The 20,532-nt window shown below is 42.3% G+C and overlaps 1 protein-coding gene across 5 annotated transcripts in view; it reads left to right on the top strand.

Annotated features, from left to right (window-relative positions):
* arhgef49 (Rho guanine nucleotide exchange factor 49) overlaps positions 1-20,532 on the top strand; it is a 50,683-nt gene that overhangs the window by 26,095 nt on the left and 4,056 nt on the right. For 2 of the 5 annotated variants that reach the window (XM_067516806.1, XM_067516807.1), the window contains 5 exons: positions 4,965-5,106; positions 9,545-11,220; positions 16,393-16,594; positions 17,832-18,090; positions 19,888-20,477. In XM_067516806.1, coding sequence (XP_067372907.1) covers positions 9,605-11,220; positions 16,393-16,594; positions 17,832-18,090; positions 19,888-20,477 — 2,667 coding nt within the window. In that variant the 5' untranslated portion in view covers positions 4,965-5,106; positions 9,545-9,604. The remainder of the gene's footprint in view (positions 1-4,964; positions 5,107-9,544; positions 11,221-16,392; positions 16,595-17,831; positions 18,091-19,887; positions 20,478-20,532) is intronic. The other 3 variants (XM_067516810.1, XM_067516809.1, XM_067516811.1) reach the window with 2 other exon arrangements.

A 20,532-nucleotide genomic window follows, 5' to 3' on the forward strand; every position in this document is an offset into this window, starting at 1 on the left:
GGTACAGTTTCCACTGATTTGCAAGTACTTTACCCTCTGCCCTCTGCTACGTTCATCCTCCTAGTGACAGGAGAGTGTGTGTGTGTGTGTGTGTGTGTGTGTCTGTGTGTCACAACTACATGGTCTCAAACGCAGACTGATTTAGTTGGACCAGCTGTTGGAAGCCAAAGCAGCTACATTTTCATTATGAAATACATTTTTATTTGTAAGTTTATTGTTTAGCTTGTAAAATGTGTCAAATTCCTGTTATCAAAAAAATCAAATCAAAAAGATAAATACTGTAAAAACTATAATATACTATAAAATATACCATAAAATGAAGAAACACAAGTAAATATCCAAACTTGAGAATAAAACCACAATGAGTTGGATCTTTTTACTTGATTAACGACAATTACACAATTAATTATCAGTAATTTACTTTCAATTGATCCACTAATTTATTACAGTTACCTTATTATGTTTGGCAGCACTACAGTATCAATGTACAACAAGTATAAGACACAGAAAATAGCATTTGACTCTGTGTTTAATACTAAAATACAGTTTTTTGATCCCTCAGAAAATATTGGGACAAACACAGTTGGTTTCCTGGAGAAATTTCCTTTCCTCACAAATCCTACTTGTGTGCAAAAATCTATATATAATGATTATGGCGGTCAGGTCTTTTTATGTAAGACACTGCGGATAAGCATCTCGATCAATAGACTAACGCTGAGCCCAGAATGAGCTGGAAGAACTGGGGCTTTATGGGAACAGACTTTCACAGTGATAAAGATGCACTCTGCTGAAATAATAGATGACTAATGCAGAGAGAAGCAGGCGACAGGTTAGCCAACAGACAGGCACATTATTTATACGAAACTGGGGATAATGTGCTTTTGAGTTATGTTTGGAATTGTTATGAGGATGAACTGTTGCTTAGGTTTTCCCGGGGATTAGGATAAGGGAAGGCAATGGTCTGGGTGATTAACGTCTGTAAACCTGATTTGCCAAAATACTATTTCTAAATAAACTTCTCAGTGCCACTTGGCTACGTTTAACCCAAACCTACTGTATTTCTTCACTCATAAAAGATATATCATTATGCTGTTGCTGTGTCCAAGCACTGAAACTCTACTGTTCAAAATATTCTGCCAAAAATAACAGAGAGCGCAAAATACTGAACATAAAAAGAAATGGTGAAAAAGTGGATTTTGGTGAAGTAGTTTGTAGAGAGAGAGAGATAGAGAGAGAAAGAGTGTGTGTGTGTGTGTGTGTGTGTGTGTGTGTGTGTGTGTGGTACTTTAAGGGCAACTGTATTCAAGCTGACAGATGCTGAAGGAGCAAACAAACTTGTCATAATCATCGGTGCAGCTTAACAACACATGTCTGAATTTAGCTGGAGTGTCACTTACATCAGAGGTGAACTGTTAAAGTACCACATGAAATAACAAGCTAATAACTAGTAACAAGCTTCAACATGTCACAGTATTAACTACATGTAAATGTTATGCAAATGGAATTGAGTGACATTGAAATACAGGCAATGATAGTGTTCATTTTGCAAATGACCTCAGCTATGACTTCAGAGCTGTTTTTGTCAGCTTCTTCCTTCACCTGACTGCTTTACATTTACACACTCTGCTCCCTCTCTGCACAGTGTAAGCCACTGTTGTTACAGGCAGCTTTTATTGTGGCTTCAGGGGCTCATAAGGAGAATCCAGTCAGCCGTGTTTTAGGGTTTTTTTTCGTTTGTTTGTTTTTTGGTCCGCTGGTGGTCGGCATTTTCATTCTTGCTGTGAAGTGAAATATCTCTTCAGCCAGTGTCGCTTGAATCCAGACTGCATGCCAGCAACACGGTGGGTGGACAGCAGTCTGCCATCTTCTGCCACATGCTGAGTTGCAAATGCAGCATGCTGGTACACTCAAGCACATGCATAAGCACACACCCACACCTTTGTAGTACTACCATGAGACCGTCCTCTGAATCAATTTACACTACATTAAACTGGCCTTAAAGCTCCGCTGAGCATTGTTTTTGCTCTCTAGTCAAAGTATACTGAGGAAAGCTACAGTAAGAATTTTGCAGCATTGTCTGATATTGTTACACCTGATGTCACTGTCAATGCAGAGGAGAACACAGCAAACACTTACACATCACACTCTCACTACTGATGACTAAAAGAACAATTTTAAAAAAAAAAGCTTGCAATTTAATTTGGAAAAATGAGGATAAATGGGCAGGATGGAGGTTTAGACAAACTCAAATGTATTTGGCTTATTGTGGGCATGGGGTTTGTCCTATAGTGTGTGTCCTCTCCTGTCATGGCTTCACATCGAGCTCTGGCAAGTGTGTCGCTCTCCTGCCGTGCCCTCCAGCTGTGCTAACGTTAGCTTGCCTTTCATTCAAACACAGCGCACAGCTTCAGATCCAGACACCTGCTGAGCCACAGCACCCTTCGGTGGAAGGTGAACCGCCCAGGCTTTAAAGGTGTTTAGATAGTGTTAAGATGAACCTGAAGCTAAACGAGTTGTGATGACTGCAGACACTAGTGGGTGTAAATTCAAACATTTGTATATCTGTATGTTCAGAACTATAGATTTTATTATATTCTCATATACATGAAGATGCAAAGTAAGGTAATGCAGTCCACTAAATATTGCAACAAATCCTGCAATAATTTTGTAACAATGATCAGTTAAGTCTGCAAGCTCCTACAATGAAACTGCATGTAGATATGATTCAAATGTAACCCTAAACATAACATATTAATAGGCGCATTCAGATACTGCAAATGTTAAAGTAACAAAAATGGTCAAGAGTATATAAAAAGGGTTATAGTAAAATAATGACTATTATATCAGTGCAAACATTTGTACTTCCCTTATAAATTGAATAGAAATTAATTTTAATTTATGATGAGGAACATTCATAATAGTTGAATGCGCATTTTAATGCATATTTTGAAGATGATTTTAAATTGAGGCCATGCAGTCTTTTGCACCCAACTGTACATTTTGGCAACACATTTTATACAGTAGAACACTTGTAATGTAACACCCATATTCTTCTATTGTTCTCTCTTTCACTGCTGGATTGTTTGTGGCTCCAAGAGAGATTCTGGTGAGAGAACGAAGACTTGACTTCAGTTTAAAAACAACAAAATGATGAAGATAAAGTGGTGACATTTTCATGCCATTTTAGATGCCAGTATTGACGTGCGTAAACTGGGCCAAATAGAGACGTGAGCCTGCATGTCTGCAGGGAACGCTGAAGGTGTCTAAAACTCCACAGCTTGTTATTATCACCTATTCTACAATTGCATAAGATCTAAAAGACATTACGTCTCCAACACACACACACACACTGAGATCAGTAATGAGACATTCCTGCACAGTCTGCTCACACACTTCTGCATAGTCCAAGAGGTTCTGAAGTGCCCATGAGGAGAGGATGAATGAAACAGACTGGAACAGCAGGGAATTGGCTCAGTGATTTAAACACTTTCCAGATAGAAAGAGGAAAAAATGAAATAAAAAAATAAAAAAAAACGGGTCATTTCAGTCACTACCAATTTTTCCATTCCCTCTTAGACTCAGTTGCAGTGGGATTGCCAGAGCGAGGTTATTCTTTCAGCGAGAAGGCTGACAGAGGCACATTCTCCCAGTGTGTCTCCCAAAGTGGAGCTGAAAATACAGAAGTGATTCAGTAGAAAGGCTTAAAGTCAGGTTTGAATTGACAGAGTTGGTGACGACAAATAAAATGCGAATCAAATATGAATGAAACAGAGGACCAGGACCTTGTATGGGAAAGAAGAGGAGGATCCAGTGGAAGCACTGTCAGTCATATAGCACTCCTGGGATGGGTGGGTCATTTCTATGTGACAGCCACTTGTCTAAGCTTTTGGATGATGCAGGCACAACAGTCTCCATCCAAGCATCCCGTGGGGGTGGGGAGGGGAGACGGTGGATGTTGACGTCAGAAATCCCACAATCTGAGTTTAGGATGACAACAGTTACTTGGTTTCCTCTTCATGTGGCTGAAGATGTTGAAGTGGTGGATGAAGTTTGGTGGGAAAGCTGGGTTTTAAGGCAAGGTGGGATGCTTTCTTTCTGTGTGTGTGTGTGCGTGTGTGCGTGTGTGTTATTAATCGTCCCTGCGCAGCGGTGTTTCCGTCGGAGTTGGTTTTGAGCTTTTGCTGTAATGCACAATTCAGTGTCTTGTGTTTTACGTTCAGCCTACTGTCCTACGTTACATTCATGACTGCTGTCTAGTTATGTCTGGAATTCGTTATGCTTTTAATCTTTCCTTTATTCCCTGGAAAGACTGAAGGTCCACATTTTGAAATGCTGCTTCACAATGATTTTACTTTAAAATCTTGGTCTGTAAGTTCACAGTGTTTGTCTTACTCATCAAGTTTTAAAGATGAAGATTGGTACTTAAAATTGTAATTCGAGCAATTACCTGACAATTGGATAAAGCACATAAAATTGTTGCACCAGATCTTTTAAAATGTAATTTGATATCAATGTATTGATTATAACACAGCAATTAAGTAATGTTAATTGTATTCAATTTTCTTGTTTTGTCACAAAAAAAGCTCATTGTTCTTCTTCATTCTTTTATTGTTCTTTTCTATTTTCCTGTTTTCAACACAAACACGTACTGTACACAAGCTCTTGGCATGACTGTTGTAATCTGCTACTCTCGTCTGACAGAGCAACACTAATTATGTAATTGACTCAACGTCTAATTCAATTTGTGAAAGGAGGACATGGTTTGTTTTACAGTATTAGGATACATCTGCTATTCAATCCTCAGGTCTTTGTTGCACTGTGGTTCCTTGTGAATCTAAAAACAGCAGCACTTGGCAGACTCTCCTCTGTGGTGGTTTCTTATCTTTAGAAAATGCAGCTCATTGATTGATATGCATTTCTCCCTGCCCTATTTTTATATATATATATATATATTTGTTGCTCAGGGCCACGTCTGCCTGGCACGGCGGAAGCTCCAGACAGATCTTCTGTTCTACAAGACTGCACAGAGGAAGCTGGGCACTTTGGGATCTAAGCCAATGACCTGTAGGTGGAAAAAAAGCAGCACAGAGGCTTGATTAAAATGGGGTAAGTTTAGAAGACTGGCAAGCAGCCTGCCTGCAGATGCAGGAACTGCTGGCTGTAACACCAGGATTTCTTTCCAAACTTGATACCAGCAACGTGATGCTCACCTCTTTCCAGAGGAGGCGGAGATGTGCTCGTATCGAAACACAGAAACAGGCCCACACAAAACACACGGATGTGTCTGCAAACACACACACACACACACACACACACACACACACACACACACACACACACACACACACACACTTCTAATAGGATGCACAGACAGGTGCAGTCGTCCTCTCTCTACAGCCAAGTGCTAAGAACTTGGAATAATAGACTGTACACTAAATACACAACGTTCAACAATAAAAGATACAATTATTCTGTTGTTTCTTCTTTCCCCCGCTAAGTAGATAAAATGCTTCAAGCCATCACTACGTTCAGAAATCTTCACTTGTCGCCAATTAAAATGTTAAAACACTGCTCAACAGATTATGAGTTCTTTTGTTTTGTTTGTTTGAAGACTTTCAGGGTGTAAACATTTAGTATTAAAGAAGACAGACAGATTAATCCTGGAACCACTTGGAACTCCCAAGTTGGGGATCAGTGCTCTGTCCTCATATAATTTAATCATATTGGTCATTAAACTAATTATCTCTTTTTATATTAGTCAATTATAGTTGGATGTGGCTTGTAGGTCCCTGTAGTGGAGCGAATCAGAGAAAATGAGAATAACTTCTCGGTAATAAATGACTAATACATACTGAAATGATCTTACTGAAAACTGAAATGTGTGTCTTGAAGCTGCACCTGAATCTGAAAAAAATCACTCTAGAAACCTATTGAAATAGATTTGGGGTGTAAAGGTGACCACTCTGTCCCCACTCATTAACTGAAGTGAGGTCCAACCCTGATATGTACGGTGGCACTGCAATTGGAGAAAAACTATGCAAATTGAAATGGCTCTGAGAGCAACTAAAAATACTTTTAAAAATCTAAATGTCCGCCACTTTTAAGTGTTGTAGACAACTGTCAGGGGCAATGTTTCCAGGGGCATCTAAATTTCTCAATTTGGTTGTGTTGTGGCTTTTTGGTGCACGTTCCTTAATGCTGGGCCTGCGTTGTCAAATTGGTGAAGCTGTTTTTGTACGTTTGCTTGTGTTTTGTCTATTTGCATGTTTTTTTTCTCAAATTGCAGTGCTTTGAGCTTTCGGGGTAGCAGAATCTGGCTCAGTTGCTGTTCCAATAAACCCCAAAGATTGAATCAAGTTCAAAAATTCAAAAGTGCACAAAACAAAATCTACCCACAACCATTTGGACAATTATTTTAAAATGTAAATATTCAGTAATGCACAAACTGGCTTTTTAAGATGGAGATTTTGACAGCATGTTTAATAAGGGAGACACTCAAACAGTGAATACAATCATTTTTCCCCTCGTCACTTAGCCATCATATCTGGAGAAACCAGCCCCTGTGTATGTTGGGACATGGTGGCTGATTTAGCACCCTGCTGTCAGGCATGAGTTATCCCTGGGTCAGCTCCGTAGCAGGGAGGGTAGACAGATCACAGACCTCCAGAGGGCCTTTATATTGGCAGTAATCCAAGCAGAGAAAGGCAGAGAGCACGCAGCATGCTCTCTGCTTTTCAGACACACACTCGTGTTAATTAAACTCAATACATATCAGCGCTTTTTCTCTAATCTAAATTGTGGACACGCATATTTGTGTCTGCTAAACAAAATAGGTGATTACTCAGGAAGTCCAGGCACCTTAAGATGCTAATGTAGTCACTCCAGTCACTTTTACCCAGTACCTTAATTCATAAATCATTTAGAGGCAAGCTGAGAAATGCTCATGTGGAGCTTTCAAACTTATCACTTGTTTAAGTGACTTGTGACCACGTGAGCTCCTCTTTTCTGATAAAATCTGTGGTATCACTGATTATTACTAAACAGCATGTGGAGGACAGTTTAAAAAGTGTTAAAAGCAAATATTAATGCAGAGAAATGGTGGAAAAATGTACCAAAATGAAGGCAATGAATTCCTTTCACATCTGATTAGATGGTGCAAAATGTTGCAGATTAGAGAGTAAAACTACTTTATTGTGATGTTTGAGTTTAGCCACCTTTGCATCACTCTTGGGGTCATTTTGTGTTAACTTTGATGACCCCCCGCCATTTCCTCTTTCTTCATCACGACAGCTTTTTTTGGGGGGGACTGTATTTCCACCACTGATTCATGGGTTATGTTGAACTGTTGCGAGCATTCACGTCACTCTCGGAATGAATTCTAAGTCCGGTTACTTTTCATCTAGCATCATCATCAGGCCCAAGTTTCAGTTTGTGCATTTGTCGTGGGACTGAGACCAAATACCTACAAAAATGTATTACATGACACCAAGATAGTAGACATGCTAAACTCCGTATGTTAGCAGTGAGCTCAGGGGTTTGACATTAGTGTTTTTCAAACAGGAGTAAAAAGTGCTGATAATAATAATAATAATAATAATAATAATTCACATTTCTGGTATAGGGAGTGTTTCAGGCAGCAGGATCCTCTACAGTATGTGGGCCTGAGGGTTTGCCTCACTGATGTGTTTTTAATACTTTCTGAACTACAACGCAGCTACGTGTGTGGCATGGACAAATAGAAAATATCTAAATTCACAGACAATACCTTTCATTAAAATTATTGTTTGTGGGTTTTGGTCCTTAAATGGGATTTGTTAGCAATGACAAAAATCATCCTTGGCCTCGACCTTAAACATTGGTAAGATAAATATTTGTTTCCTCTGAAAGAATTTCTTTAGACTTCCAATGAGCTACAGTTCTAGTGTTAAAAGGATTGTCTTTAAATTTACAAATTAATATTCAAGGTTTTAGTTTTGGAGCACTATTCATGTAATAAACCTTATACAAATGAGATTGGAGGGAGCCACAGTCTTGCTTACCTCTGGCATGCCAGGAATGGAGATTTATCTATTACTGCAAAGCTGCAGAGAAGTGCTGCGGCCTGTGCGTGCCTTGGCATTGGGGAGCATTTTAGTCTAAAGATGATTTGGCTTTTATTATTCACCAAATGCATCGAGGATGAGCCCTCTGAGTCCCTGCTTCATCATCATAGTCATAAACGCAGCCGTAACCCTGCACAGCTGACTTGGATGTAGACCGAATATGAAACACAGATGATGGGTGTTTGGGTGGAGTGGTTGATATGCTATTTGTACTCATTACAGAGGGAAAGCTGCAGTGCAACCAGTGCGGCCCGGACAGCCCTCGGCTCCTGGCTAATCTACACGGGCTATCTGATTAGTCAGAAGGAAAGAGCAGAACCAGACGGCCAAGCAGTTATCTTCATTACTGTCCCCTCAGCTTAGTGCTTAGTCTTGTGGTGTGTTCAGGAAAATTATTTTACTTTACTGAAACTGAAACTAAAGTGAAATTTGGGGGGATGGAAAACAATTATAAACTGAAATGAAAATTAAAATGAATCACTACACAACCTGAAAAATGCCTTGTTCCAAAAATAAACTGAACAGAACCTGAACAACCTAAACGAGTGTTTCTCCAAATCATCAAGAAAACCATGTCTGAAACAGGCTGATGCATATTAAGTTAATGAGACTTTTAAGCAAAACATGACTTTGCTTTTAGCAAAAGGTGGATATATACTTTAAAGGTCCCTCCTCACCTATTCTCTTTTGGTTGACACATAGTGGAGTTCAGAAATTGATGTGCCTATGTGCGAACGCCCCATTTCTCATTCTCATTTCCTCTGTCTCATTTGTCTCTTACCATCTCGCTCTCTCTCCTTTTTTTTCTTCCTCCTGTACTGTCTGTCTCTCTGTTTCCATCTCCCAGCCTCATGTTTTAATACGCTGACAAGCAGGGTAATAATCCCTCCATTATTATTCCTGCTGCAGAGAAAGAAAAAAGGAAGAAGCCTGAGGGGTTAGACAGGGAGCCATTTATATCAAATGAATGTGATTATTCTACTGAAGGAACCACACTTCACAGACGGTGTCTCCGTGTCCAGACCTGTCCAGTAGTTCAGTATGTGTCTGCAGCCATCTCCATGACTGAAAACCTGTGACAAATCTGGCCAAAGCCACTTTGTCCGATGAGCTGTGAAGAGCAGAGAGTTCTGGTTCACACTGATCATTGAAGAGTTTAGTTTGAGTTTTACTATGTTGATAAGAATATTTTTGTTTTTTTCAGTTAAATGATAAAATGTGCAAAATCTGTGGTCTTTTTTTGCACATTTGGTGCAAAAATGTGCAAAAAAGACATTTTGTGGTCTTTTGTGGTCCTAAATCAAGGATTTTAACTAATTCCAGTACATATTTATCCAGACATGATGTAATTACAGCTTATGTTGTTTTCAAAATGTAAAAGGACATAAGGCTCTGTCTTTGTCATCTTTACTTGTCATATCTATATGCCTTCATGTCTCCAGGCTGCAGATCTTCACACCTGCTGACCGTGCGTCTGAGGGCCACTCACTCAGCCCACAGCCATGCCAGACGTAAAGGCTCCACTATCATGTGACTACACCTCTGCCACCTCTGCTGCAGGCTCTCCACCTGGCTGCATCTCTACCCTTGACCTCATCATAGACATGGAGCCCTGCATCGCCAACCTGTCCCTGTCCCCCAACCCCCTGTCCTCCTTCTCCCAACACAGACCCAGCATCCCTCACTATTCGAGCCTTCAGGGGCAGTCCTTTCCCCTTATGGCCAGGTGTAACAGCAGCACCCTGCTCACAAACATGGGGCTGAGATACTACTCCAGCAGGCAGGGCCCTCTGGGGGTGGGGCCAGGTCAGGGGCTGGCTCCAGGCTCATGTTTTCACACTGGAAGCAATGGCAGGAGGCCTTATAGGAGTATGGAGAACCTCAACTGGAACACTGTGACAGACTCTGGTCTGTGCACATTCAGTCCTGCCCCCTACAGGAGCATGGACAGTGAGTTTATATTACGCTACACATCCACTAGTCACTGGTACAATGGGCCCCCAGATGGATCTGTGGTGGGGGCACATGGACTGGTGCCCAGCCCAGAGAGCCTGGTGTTTTACCCTCGACATGGGCTGCCCAGGAAGGATTTACCACTGTTTCCCCAGTTACTCTTTCCAGGTGGCATTGATGAATTGGATGCAAGGAAAGGCCTGAGAGAGAAGCTGCGCCTCCAGAGTGCAAGGTCAGCTGTTGAACATCTGAAACCCCTCCCACTGCGGCCTCAGGTGTCCCCAGGTGCTGCACCCATTGAAAGAGAGGGTGTGAATTTAGCAGCTGCTGGGTCTAAGGGTGCAATGCGCATCACCAGCCCCGAGGAGATCAAGCAGGAGGTCCTGAGGCGCTTACAGCTCCGGCGGCAGAACAGCAGCCCTAACCTGGCCGTCCACAGCTCTCCATCCAGCCCAAAACTGGTTAAGACATCTTACACAACAGACCACATTGCAGGTAACACAAGTGGATCTGATTGTGCACCAGAGCGCCGCAGGCCTCCCATGGGACGTCTGTATATTCCTACGTTCGAGGAGTTTAAGAAGATGAGGCAGAACCAGGAATCCATTGCAGGTTCTGTGGCATCTCAAAAACCTGAGGCTGACCTGCAAGATGCAGGAGCACCAGACAGTAAAATCATACCTACTTCTGATCGGGCTGCCCCTCATTTAAGTTGCAATGAAGGAGACAGAGTGGAAAGGAGGGATCCTGAGGAGTTGTATAGAGACAAAAGCATTATTGAAAGGACAGGAAGCAGTGGTGAAGGCTTGCAGACTGTCACTTCCTCAGAAGAATCTGACCCCTCCTCTTCCAACTTGGTTACTAGCACACATTCTCCCATTCGCACAGGCCCATCTCCACGTTCCCCCCTGCAGCATTTAGCCAGCTCAACCCAGATGAGAGGCGCTTCTGCGGGGGGAGATGACGGGTTTACCAGACGAAGGAGGAGCAGTCTGGAGCCAGCTGGATCGATGCCCTTCCCTCTTTGCAGGGAGAATTGGGAACGACCCTCCAGCTGTTGCCCAGCGCTCCTCCTGGAGGGGGCGGACCTATCCAGCTATGGAGCCAAAATCTATAAGATGAAGGATGGTCTTATTGGTTCTGCATTGGATCTCATTAAGAAGAGGTTAGTCTGGGATCTGGGATGGGGGCAGGAGAGGGTGGTGTGGCTGTATGTGCTTACTACTGACAAATTTATATATATATATATATATATATATATATATATATATATATAGTCTTTTACTTGTAATTGAGTACTTTCACACTACAGTGCTGTAGTTACTTATGAGTCTTACTTACTTACTTACTTCTCTCATTACATCCAAGATCATAGTGGAGTTTTTAAAGTCTTTTGCGTTTAAATACAACCCAGTCTCAGTTATGATAAACGAGAACAAAAGCTCTGTGATTATTTCTCATTTCTCTCTCTGTTTGTGCTGCACTGTATTTATAATCACACCTGTGCATTTGACCGTTAACCATATTGTTTTAAATCCAGTTAATATTTCAGATGTTGACTGTATATCATACATCATCTGAGACTTGTAGAAGCTCACAGCAGCAGAGGTGTGTGTTTGTGTGTGTGTGTGCGTGTGTGTGTGTTTAACAGGAAAGTGCATGCTTGTGCACTTCAATGCCTGGGCTTTGCAGTACTTGAGAGATGCATCAGTGTTTTTGAGTCCATCTGTTTAAGCCCATGTGTGTTGTTGTGTTATCGATTTATCTCAGTTATTGTGATAACAGCTGTCGGAGCTAACTGGGCTGGCTCTGCAGACAAAACTAAGGGCGGGAGGCTGGCATGAAGCATGACAGACTGGAAGACTGGCACTGTCCCTACAGACTTAACGTTTCCCTGTCTCTTTCTATCAGTGTCAGTTGTTGACTAAATAAATGCAGGCTATACTCCACTGTGGATCATTCTGATCAAGGACAAACAAGAGGAGGGTGTGTTGTACAGAACTGTGGTGCCATTTGGGTCCAGGCCTCCATGCAGTGTAACTATAAGACCCTGAACACAGAGAAGCTACTTGATAAGGCCTATAGAAGAATAGAAACTCCACCCCCCTGCAGGCTTTGATACAGGGGCAATAGTCAGTATCTTTCCCTGCCTGTCAGGGCTCTGCACTCACTGTTATTCCTTTGTCTGCACTGCAAGAAAGGATGATGGATGTTTGAGGCTCTGCTCCATGAAGGCAGCAAAAAAATAACTGGTCTTTGTGTATATACTGTTCCTGCTCAGTCTGAGTAAGTGCGGAGCTGCGGTCTGAAACAACTAAAGTACACATAGTACAGATGAAGCAGAATAAAATTACATTTGTTTTTTTGACCTGATGATGGCACGGAAATAAATGTCAGAAAACCATAGGAATTATTTTAATCTCAAAGGGAAACAAGAATGCAGCACACTGTGCGCCCCCTGGTTATTCAAATTCATCCTCAGGTTCTGTGAATGTTTTAGTACTTTAGGATTTATTAATTAAACATTTACATCCAATATTCTGTGTGATCTTTGCACCCTGAGGTGTTTGACTTCCACCAATAATTCTAAAAGTGTATTAAACAGCCAGACTTGCATACAGAGTATAATACAGCATGGCTGCAATATTACAGTAATGTTCATTTTATTACACCTGGGAAGGTTTTATAGACTAGAAGGATACTGCAATAGGTGCACTAGCATGTGTAGCATGTAAAGTGAAGCATGTATCCACTGTATTTAAGGTTTTTCATAAATATGCCTCCATTTGATGCACACACCCCGGAAAAATTTATTGGATTCATTGAAGTGATATATACATCAGTAAAAATGACAGACAGGCTAATTTCTGTGTCACAATGCAGTGTTGAGCGAGGATCCCTGACGTACAGCGGTTTCCTGATGAATTAAGCTGCAGGTTATTAGTTCTCATGCATCATCCAAGGTGTGACAGCTAATAACTGTGAAGGAAAGGCCTTCAATGACAGTTTGTCTAAGTGGAAACCGATTGGGCACTTTAGAGCTGCATCTTCAAAAGCATCCATTAATTATAACTGCCTCCTCACCACACTGACGCCAGTTTAATTTGGACATTCACCGATGTTTCATCCGCCGTGTTGGTTTTCTTCATTACATGCAGTTTATGAAATGTGCAAGTGTGCTGAAGGGATCGTGGGAAATTACGTTTTCTAGAAATGGCGTGACCAGAAAGAGCTGTGTAGTTGGTTCGAGCTAAGGAAAGACAGAAGCTGGTGCTGGAGAAATGTTTTTCATTTTTTTCCTCAACAAGTACTACACTACAATTAAAAGTCCTGCACCTTCTTCACGTCTGCTCCCTGTAACCTCACCGTTCCACTTGGGTCCCTCTCATTCACACACATGTATTCTGTCTTGCTGCGGCTAAGCTTCATTTCTCTGCTTTCCAGAGCAGACCTCCACCTGCTCCCTGCTCTGGCTACAGATCACAATGTCATCTGTACTTATCATAGTCCATGGAGATTCCTGTCTAACCTCATCTGTCAGCCTGTCCATCAGCAGAGCAAACAAGAAGGGGCTCAGAGCTGATCCTTGATGCAGACCCAACTCCACCTCTCATACATGTCCTCCACCACTCTAACGTACTTCTCTGCCACTCCAGACTTCCTCATACAATAGGTTAATCCATAATAGTACATTGCTATTTACTAGCTCCTTATATTTTGTGTTTACAAACTGCATCTGCGAGAGTGACAATAACATAAAAAGAAATACAACTCAAAGCACAACTCAAAAAAAAAAAACAGAGCTTAAACAAATGCGTATAATCCAACCAGGTGTGTAATGTAAGGTTAATTACATTAAGTATATGTATCAGTCTACTGATGATGTCATTAATGACATCATATGGCTTTGATGTTGCCTTTGTAGTTTACCTTTTTTGTTTGTTTAAACTAGTTGTCAAGGAAACAATGCATTAGTAATGTTTTGTTACAAGAGAGTCAGTTCAGCTCAGCTATTGGAAGGAACAGATATGGACAACAAGAGACACGGAAACTGGAACTGTTACAAGGTAGCAGAGAAAGGGGGCACACGGTTTCTTACCGGGTTCTGAGGATTTAGGAGTCACTTTGAGAAACTTGTTTGATGGAATTGATTCGTGAACGTATTTATGAGATTACTATTCGTAAACGTGTATTGTAGAATTAGTCCGTTATCGTCTAAGTTGAGAAAGGTGTAATACGTGAAATGTGCAATGTTCGTCATACCAACCATCTTTGGAGTTGGACCATCAGAATCAAGTAAGATCGCCTCTACAAATGGAATTAGTCACTGTCCACCGATGTTTATTTTAATATATATGTAACATTGTGTGATGGAAAAACTAGCAGAATGTCACCTTGCGTTCTGGTAACACTTGGGCACTTTAATTAATACGTACAGTCACTTAATCATGTGAACATGTTGAATAAACTATAGCTAAAGCTTCTGATTAACAAGCAAAAACGGCATAAGACAAATAAAATGAAAACATGCTGTAGCTCCATTGACAGCGGTAGTTTTATTCATAGCAATTTGCTGTGGATGGGATCAGAGAGATGAAAGAAAACAGGCGCCGCATTTCACTTTACATTGAAGCCCATCATTCAGTATCACCAATTGCAAATGTATGTATGGCCTCTGTCAGGTAAAGAATTATGCCAGGATCAATAGCAAACAAAAACAAGACATTTTACCCGTCACATTTACCTGTTTTGGTTGTGTTCATGCTTATGTATAAGTAGTTAAAATGCTGAAAGTGTCCTTGTATAAAACTACACAAATTAACTTAATAGCTTAGGTGTAGGTAAATTTCCAACTGGAAGTTAAAATAACATTTTGATTCAGGTATATAGTTTATCTTTTGCTAAATTAAGCTTTTAACTTTTAGTTCAAATTAGGTCAATTTCATTATCGTCTTAGTAAATTTCAGTTATTCCATAGCTGGATTGATCTCTCCCATGGTAAAACTTATGTTTTTGACTTGTGCACATGTATGTTTTTTATTTTTGCTTTGGGCAAAATTAAAAAATATTGATTAAGATTAAATCAAAATACAAAGTTTAATTAGACAGTATTACAAAATATGATCATATTTTTTTTCCTTCCAGTGGTTGCAATAACATATTTCTCACACATGCCTGCTGGAATATGAAGGTCAGTTCTGTTGTTAATAACACCAAAAAAAAAAGATGTATGCATGTTAAATAAATCGATCCAACTACAAGAAATGTAAAAAAAAAGAAAAAAGCTTTGAGAAAAGTTCAGGACTTAGTTAAGACCAAAACAGAGCTAAAAGGAGAGTAAGAAATTAATGACATTAATAACCACGTTGCATTAGTTTGTGCTGGATGTGTAAATAGACATTCTGGCAACATGTTCACCATAACATTATTATGCCAGGACTGTGTGCTTTGTAACGTCTTGGCATATTCATCTGCCCCAGATCCCCCACAGCCGGGCTTATAATTATTTTTCGATTAACTGTGGGACATCTTTATGCCCGTATAGGAGTTGAGTGTAGAGTAAATGGGGGAAGGATGAGGAATGAAGAGGTTTTGGCCCCCAGTGAGATGTGAGATGTGAGTTAAACACACTTTGGTCCAGATTAATGTCTTTGTAAGACTTACAGGCTCCAAATGCATGTATAGGAACGCAGGCATGCTTTAGTGTTTGTTTGCATTTGAGTGTTGTGTAATTGTAATGTAGTTAATGTCTCAGATTACTTGCGGTGTGCACTGCAAGAACAAGTCCCCAGGTATCAGTGCAAGGAATGAGGCACAAGTAGGATGCGTCCACGTGTCTGGCTGTGTCCAGACAGTGTCCCTGCGGTCCAGGGGTTCAGGTGTTAATGTCCACTAATGTGTCTAATGACTGTCCTCCTGAGGAGGGGCTGGGGGGGTGGGAGGCGTGTCAGAGGGCATTAATTTGGATGTTTGGGGGACAGAAGAATGAAGAAAAGGGAGGAGAGGGTGGCAGGGATGGAAGAAGACACAGCACAAAGCAGAGAGACGCGAGTGAGAGAGGGAAGAGTGAGGTGGAATGAAAAGAGCTCTGTCAGAATTATAATTCCTTCCCTCCTCTCCCCCTCCTTATTCATTTTCTTCTGCTCTCCTCTCTCTTTCTATTTCCCTTCTCCTCATCCTACCATCCTTTCACTCTCCCTCATCTTGACTTCCTTTCCTCCCCTGTCCTTCCATTTCACTAACCCCCCCCCCCCCCCCCCCCCCCCCCCCCCCCCCCCCATCCATACCTCTGCCTCTCTGTACCTCCGCCTCTTTCGTCTCTTCCTCTCTACACCAGCTGCAGTGCAGAGATCTCCGCTGAGGCCCCCGTCAGGCTGTCAGGTGATCAGGACGGAGGCTGTGACATCACCGCCCCCTCGACCGACTGTCAGCCCTCCGCCGTTGCCATGGCAACGTCGGCAACGGCCTGCAGAGCTGAGGCTGGCGACGAGACGCCTGCAGGAGGAGGAGGAGAAAGAAGAGAGGAAGCAGGAGAATGCGTAAGGAATGATTTTCATTTTCTTTCTCTTGTATGTCTTAAATGTGTCTTCTGTGAGTGTTCGCACGGCACTTTTCATTGTCGCTTTGTGATGTACAGAAACACAGATTTCTCGGTTTAGAGGATGGCAGGGACAAGCAAGGGGACTGCGACACAAACACGCACAAATGCATATAACTCACACACACTGATGCAGAGGTATTTGCTGAGGGAGGAATGAACATGCAGTGCTCTACCGTCGTCTGAGGGTGCAGTAAGAAAAGGATTAGTCCCCCTTCATCAACGGGCAATTCATTTTTGATTTCTGGCTGCAGCTTAAAACCAGCCTCAGCTGCAGCTAGCATTGTGCTCGTCTCTGTGCATCTGCAGAACAGAAGAGCTGGATTGACATGGAGTCGCGTCTTATGCGCATGCTATAAGGCTGTAGGTACTTTAGAGAACAAATGTCGAGGTGAGTTGGCTTCTTGCCTTTATTTCTGACTCTGAATCCTCAATCGCAGCCTACAGCTGCACCCCAAAACTAAAAGGCTGCTGTTTGAAAATTCAGCGGAACATGAATTATTCTCCTTTATTTTATTTGATTGCTGCAAGCTGTAAATCATGTCGCCTTCTAATGTAGAGCAATGAAAATCTTCCTGTGCTTTTCAGTCACAAGTATCTGTCAAGGAATTATCAAGATTTAGAGAGATAATTGTTGATATAAAGTCAATATCATGACAAGAAATAGATGCGGGTGATGTTTCTATGGGGTGCGGAGCTGCGTGTCATAGCAGTGACCTTTGATCTTTCCGACTCAGGTCAATTCTCAGGGGCTTGGTAGGTCCTAAAAGGAATGTAAAAGCCACATGAGGAGCGATTGTCCATGCAGGAAGCTGCATTGTGTCGGGGAATTCCAGGTTTCGCCTAAAAAAGAAAAAAAGGCCAGGAGATGCTTTGAATTGTCACTGAGGGGACTCAACTCATCTTCAGCTTTAAGTTGCGATAAAAGCAGATCTTTAGATATGACGTCTTGTTTTGATTAGTCTTGTACAAGACTTGGCAGACGCAAATACTGCATCTAAGTATGAAATTTGGATTTGTGTGAGTTCTGAAAGCTGGGATCAGAGAGATGACAGACATTTATGTAATGATGTCATCATAAAAAACTCTTCACATAGAGACACAAACACACATCCCTGTTGTCATCATTCTCACCTTACCTACTCAGAGTTCTGCCCATTTTTCATCTGTTGCTATAGCAACGTGACCATTTGACTGACACGTGTCCTTCCAACCGGCAGCACACCGGTCTGGGCTGCAGGCGCTCCAGCTCAGACGCAGCCTATGAGCTGGCTGAGATTGTGAGGGCACAGCGCGAGTGCCGCCTCCGACCCCACTACAGCGACCCCATGCCAGCCGACGCCTCCAAGCGGAAACAGCTGGAGATGAAAATCGCTGCTGCCGCCCGGATCCACAGCCACCGCCGAGACAGGGACCGCGACAGAGACAGAGACAGTGGTAAGACGTGTGTGATGTCACTTTGTGCATATGTAGCATGTTTCCGAGTAATGCAGCAAGTTTTAAGTCCAGTTCAGCAACTTTGGGGCAAATATGTTATATGTATGTTATACAACTGTAAAGAAATCCACTATGAAAGTTATCCAAGTTTAATGTGCATCTGGATTATAATCTCATTCTGTTGCCCGTTGGCTGATGGTTGCAGACACATAAATGCTGTTTGACTTCAATGAAAAGTTTAATTAAACAGAGTCATTGTACCTGAAAAACCCAAACACTGGGAAGACTTGCAAAAGCACATGAACAAAACAATGAACAACTTAGCTGGACTTGTATTTCCTAGTTTGAGTCAAGCTCTAGAAACACTGGATCCCACATTTTTCATAATGCACCTGTTTACCTTGTTTTTTTCTGTTAGAACCTCCCTCTGTGTTTAATATGCAGCCTTTTTGTTTAGAATGTGGAGTCTCCAAACCAAAGCTAAGATGACACTCATGCCACCACTAACATCAGGAATCTAACAGCTTCTTTGTAGCCATAAAATACATCATAGAGGTCTTATTACGACTAGTTTTTCTCACTAGAAATATGTATGTACAATAGGTGGTGTGTCACTTTGAACATTTTTTAAGATGCTCTTCTACCAAACTGAAGTCCCTCAATACCAAAATCTCTTTTGGCAAATATAATTATCTGTTTATAACTAATTGAGACTGGATAAATTATGTGGGAGTAAATACATTTCTAACATTTAATGATACAAACCCAAAAAAGGAGGAGGTTGTGTGACAGATTATGAGCAGCAATTGTTTCATCAACACGAACACAGAAACCAAGGTCACTGTCTTATAATAGAGGTTCTGTCGGAGCTGACAGGATCTGCAACTTGGTGTCATGCTTGTCTCTAAATATTTTCATTGGCCTTTGCACAAACTGCTCACTTCCCCCACTATACACACAGTTCCCCTGCTAATACTGCTGATAACAGAAGCCTTTTGACAGCTGGCCAAAGGACATCAGTCAATATGGCATATGTTAATGGTGACCTTGTTGCTCTTTCCAGCAGATAAAGGACATGTTGATTAGAAAGAGTCAATGGTTTTTCCTTGGTACCAAAAAACAGTTTGGCATCCATGACTTTCTATTCTGATATATAATTAAAGCAGGTGAGGGGACCAGGTGGCTCAGTGGTAGTGCATTGGGTTGGGATGCAGAAGGTAGTGGATTCGAGTCCCACCCCACCAGGTGTAGCCCCACCCAGCCACTAAGGGTGACCTTGGTGCTGGTCCCGAGCCTGGATACAAAAAAATGGGAGGGTTGCGGCAGGAAGTGCATCCGGCATAAAACTCACATCAAATCAACGTGTGGAACACATTCCGCTGTGGTGAACCCTGAAGCGACAAGCTGAAAGCCATTGATCTTTGAATTAGCACCGGTGTTTCAGCAGAAAGGTGACGCAATGAAGCTTCAGTCTCGCTGTCTGAACACAAAGACAGACACACACACACACACACAAATCAATATCAGTAGCAGAGGTTATCTATAAAATAGTTTCAGCATTTTGACATGACCTGTCAAATGGGTTCTCATTAGAGCGGCTGCTAGTAACGATGATGATAATGATGAGGTCAGACCTGAGTTTAGATGTAGGATTAGGATTGGTTTAGACACTCAGCTGTGATGGTAAGTGAGGGTCCACGGAATGCCAGTACTTACAGTAGACAGTAAGTCCCCAAACATCATGAGAACTAATCAATCAACTAATTAAGCTGACCATCCCCATCTCCCTCTCTCCAGCACCTGCAGCAATCCGTGGTCGCTCAGAGCCCCCTGGTGAAGAGCGTCAGGCTGGTCTGGGCGTGACCCGGTCCGGGCAGCACCGCTGGAGCACCATCAGCAGTCTGAGTGCTGACAGTGGAGTGGTTGGTCTCAGTGATGATAGGGAGGAAGAGGACAGTGAGCCTCGGCGATACCGCAGGAGCCGGGGAGCCGAGGTTGAACGCGTAGACAGTGGCATCGGCCCAGGTCTGTCTCGCACCTGGAAGAGACCATCCGCTTCCCTCAGAGCTTGGCAGGCCCAGAGACCCTGTCCAGACTGTGGCCTGAGGGATGGGGCCTCCAAAGAGCGAGGGGAGCGCATGTGCGAACGTTGCTCGAAGCTGCGCACAGAGCGCAAAGAAGCCATCCTGGAGTTTCTGAACACGGAGTCGAGCTACGGCGAGGATCTGCGCATCATCAAAGAGGAATTTTATTGCCCAATGCAGAGCGCTGGGCTGCTGACAGCTGAGCAGCTTGCTGTGGTTTTTAGTAACGTTCAGGAACTGATAGATGTCAACGACCGTTTCACTGAACACCTGCAGGACAGCATCGACCAGGCCTTTGACCAGGTGAACCTTCTCCTCTCTGCTGCTGTGCTGCATTTGTTCCTATTACATCAGTCAC

This window comes from Channa argus, chromosome 9, assembly GCF_033026475.1.
Source record: "Channa argus isolate prfri chromosome 9, Channa argus male v1.0, whole genome shotgun sequence".
Classification (NCBI taxonomy): Eukaryota; Metazoa; Chordata; class Actinopteri; order Anabantiformes; family Channidae; genus Channa; species Channa argus.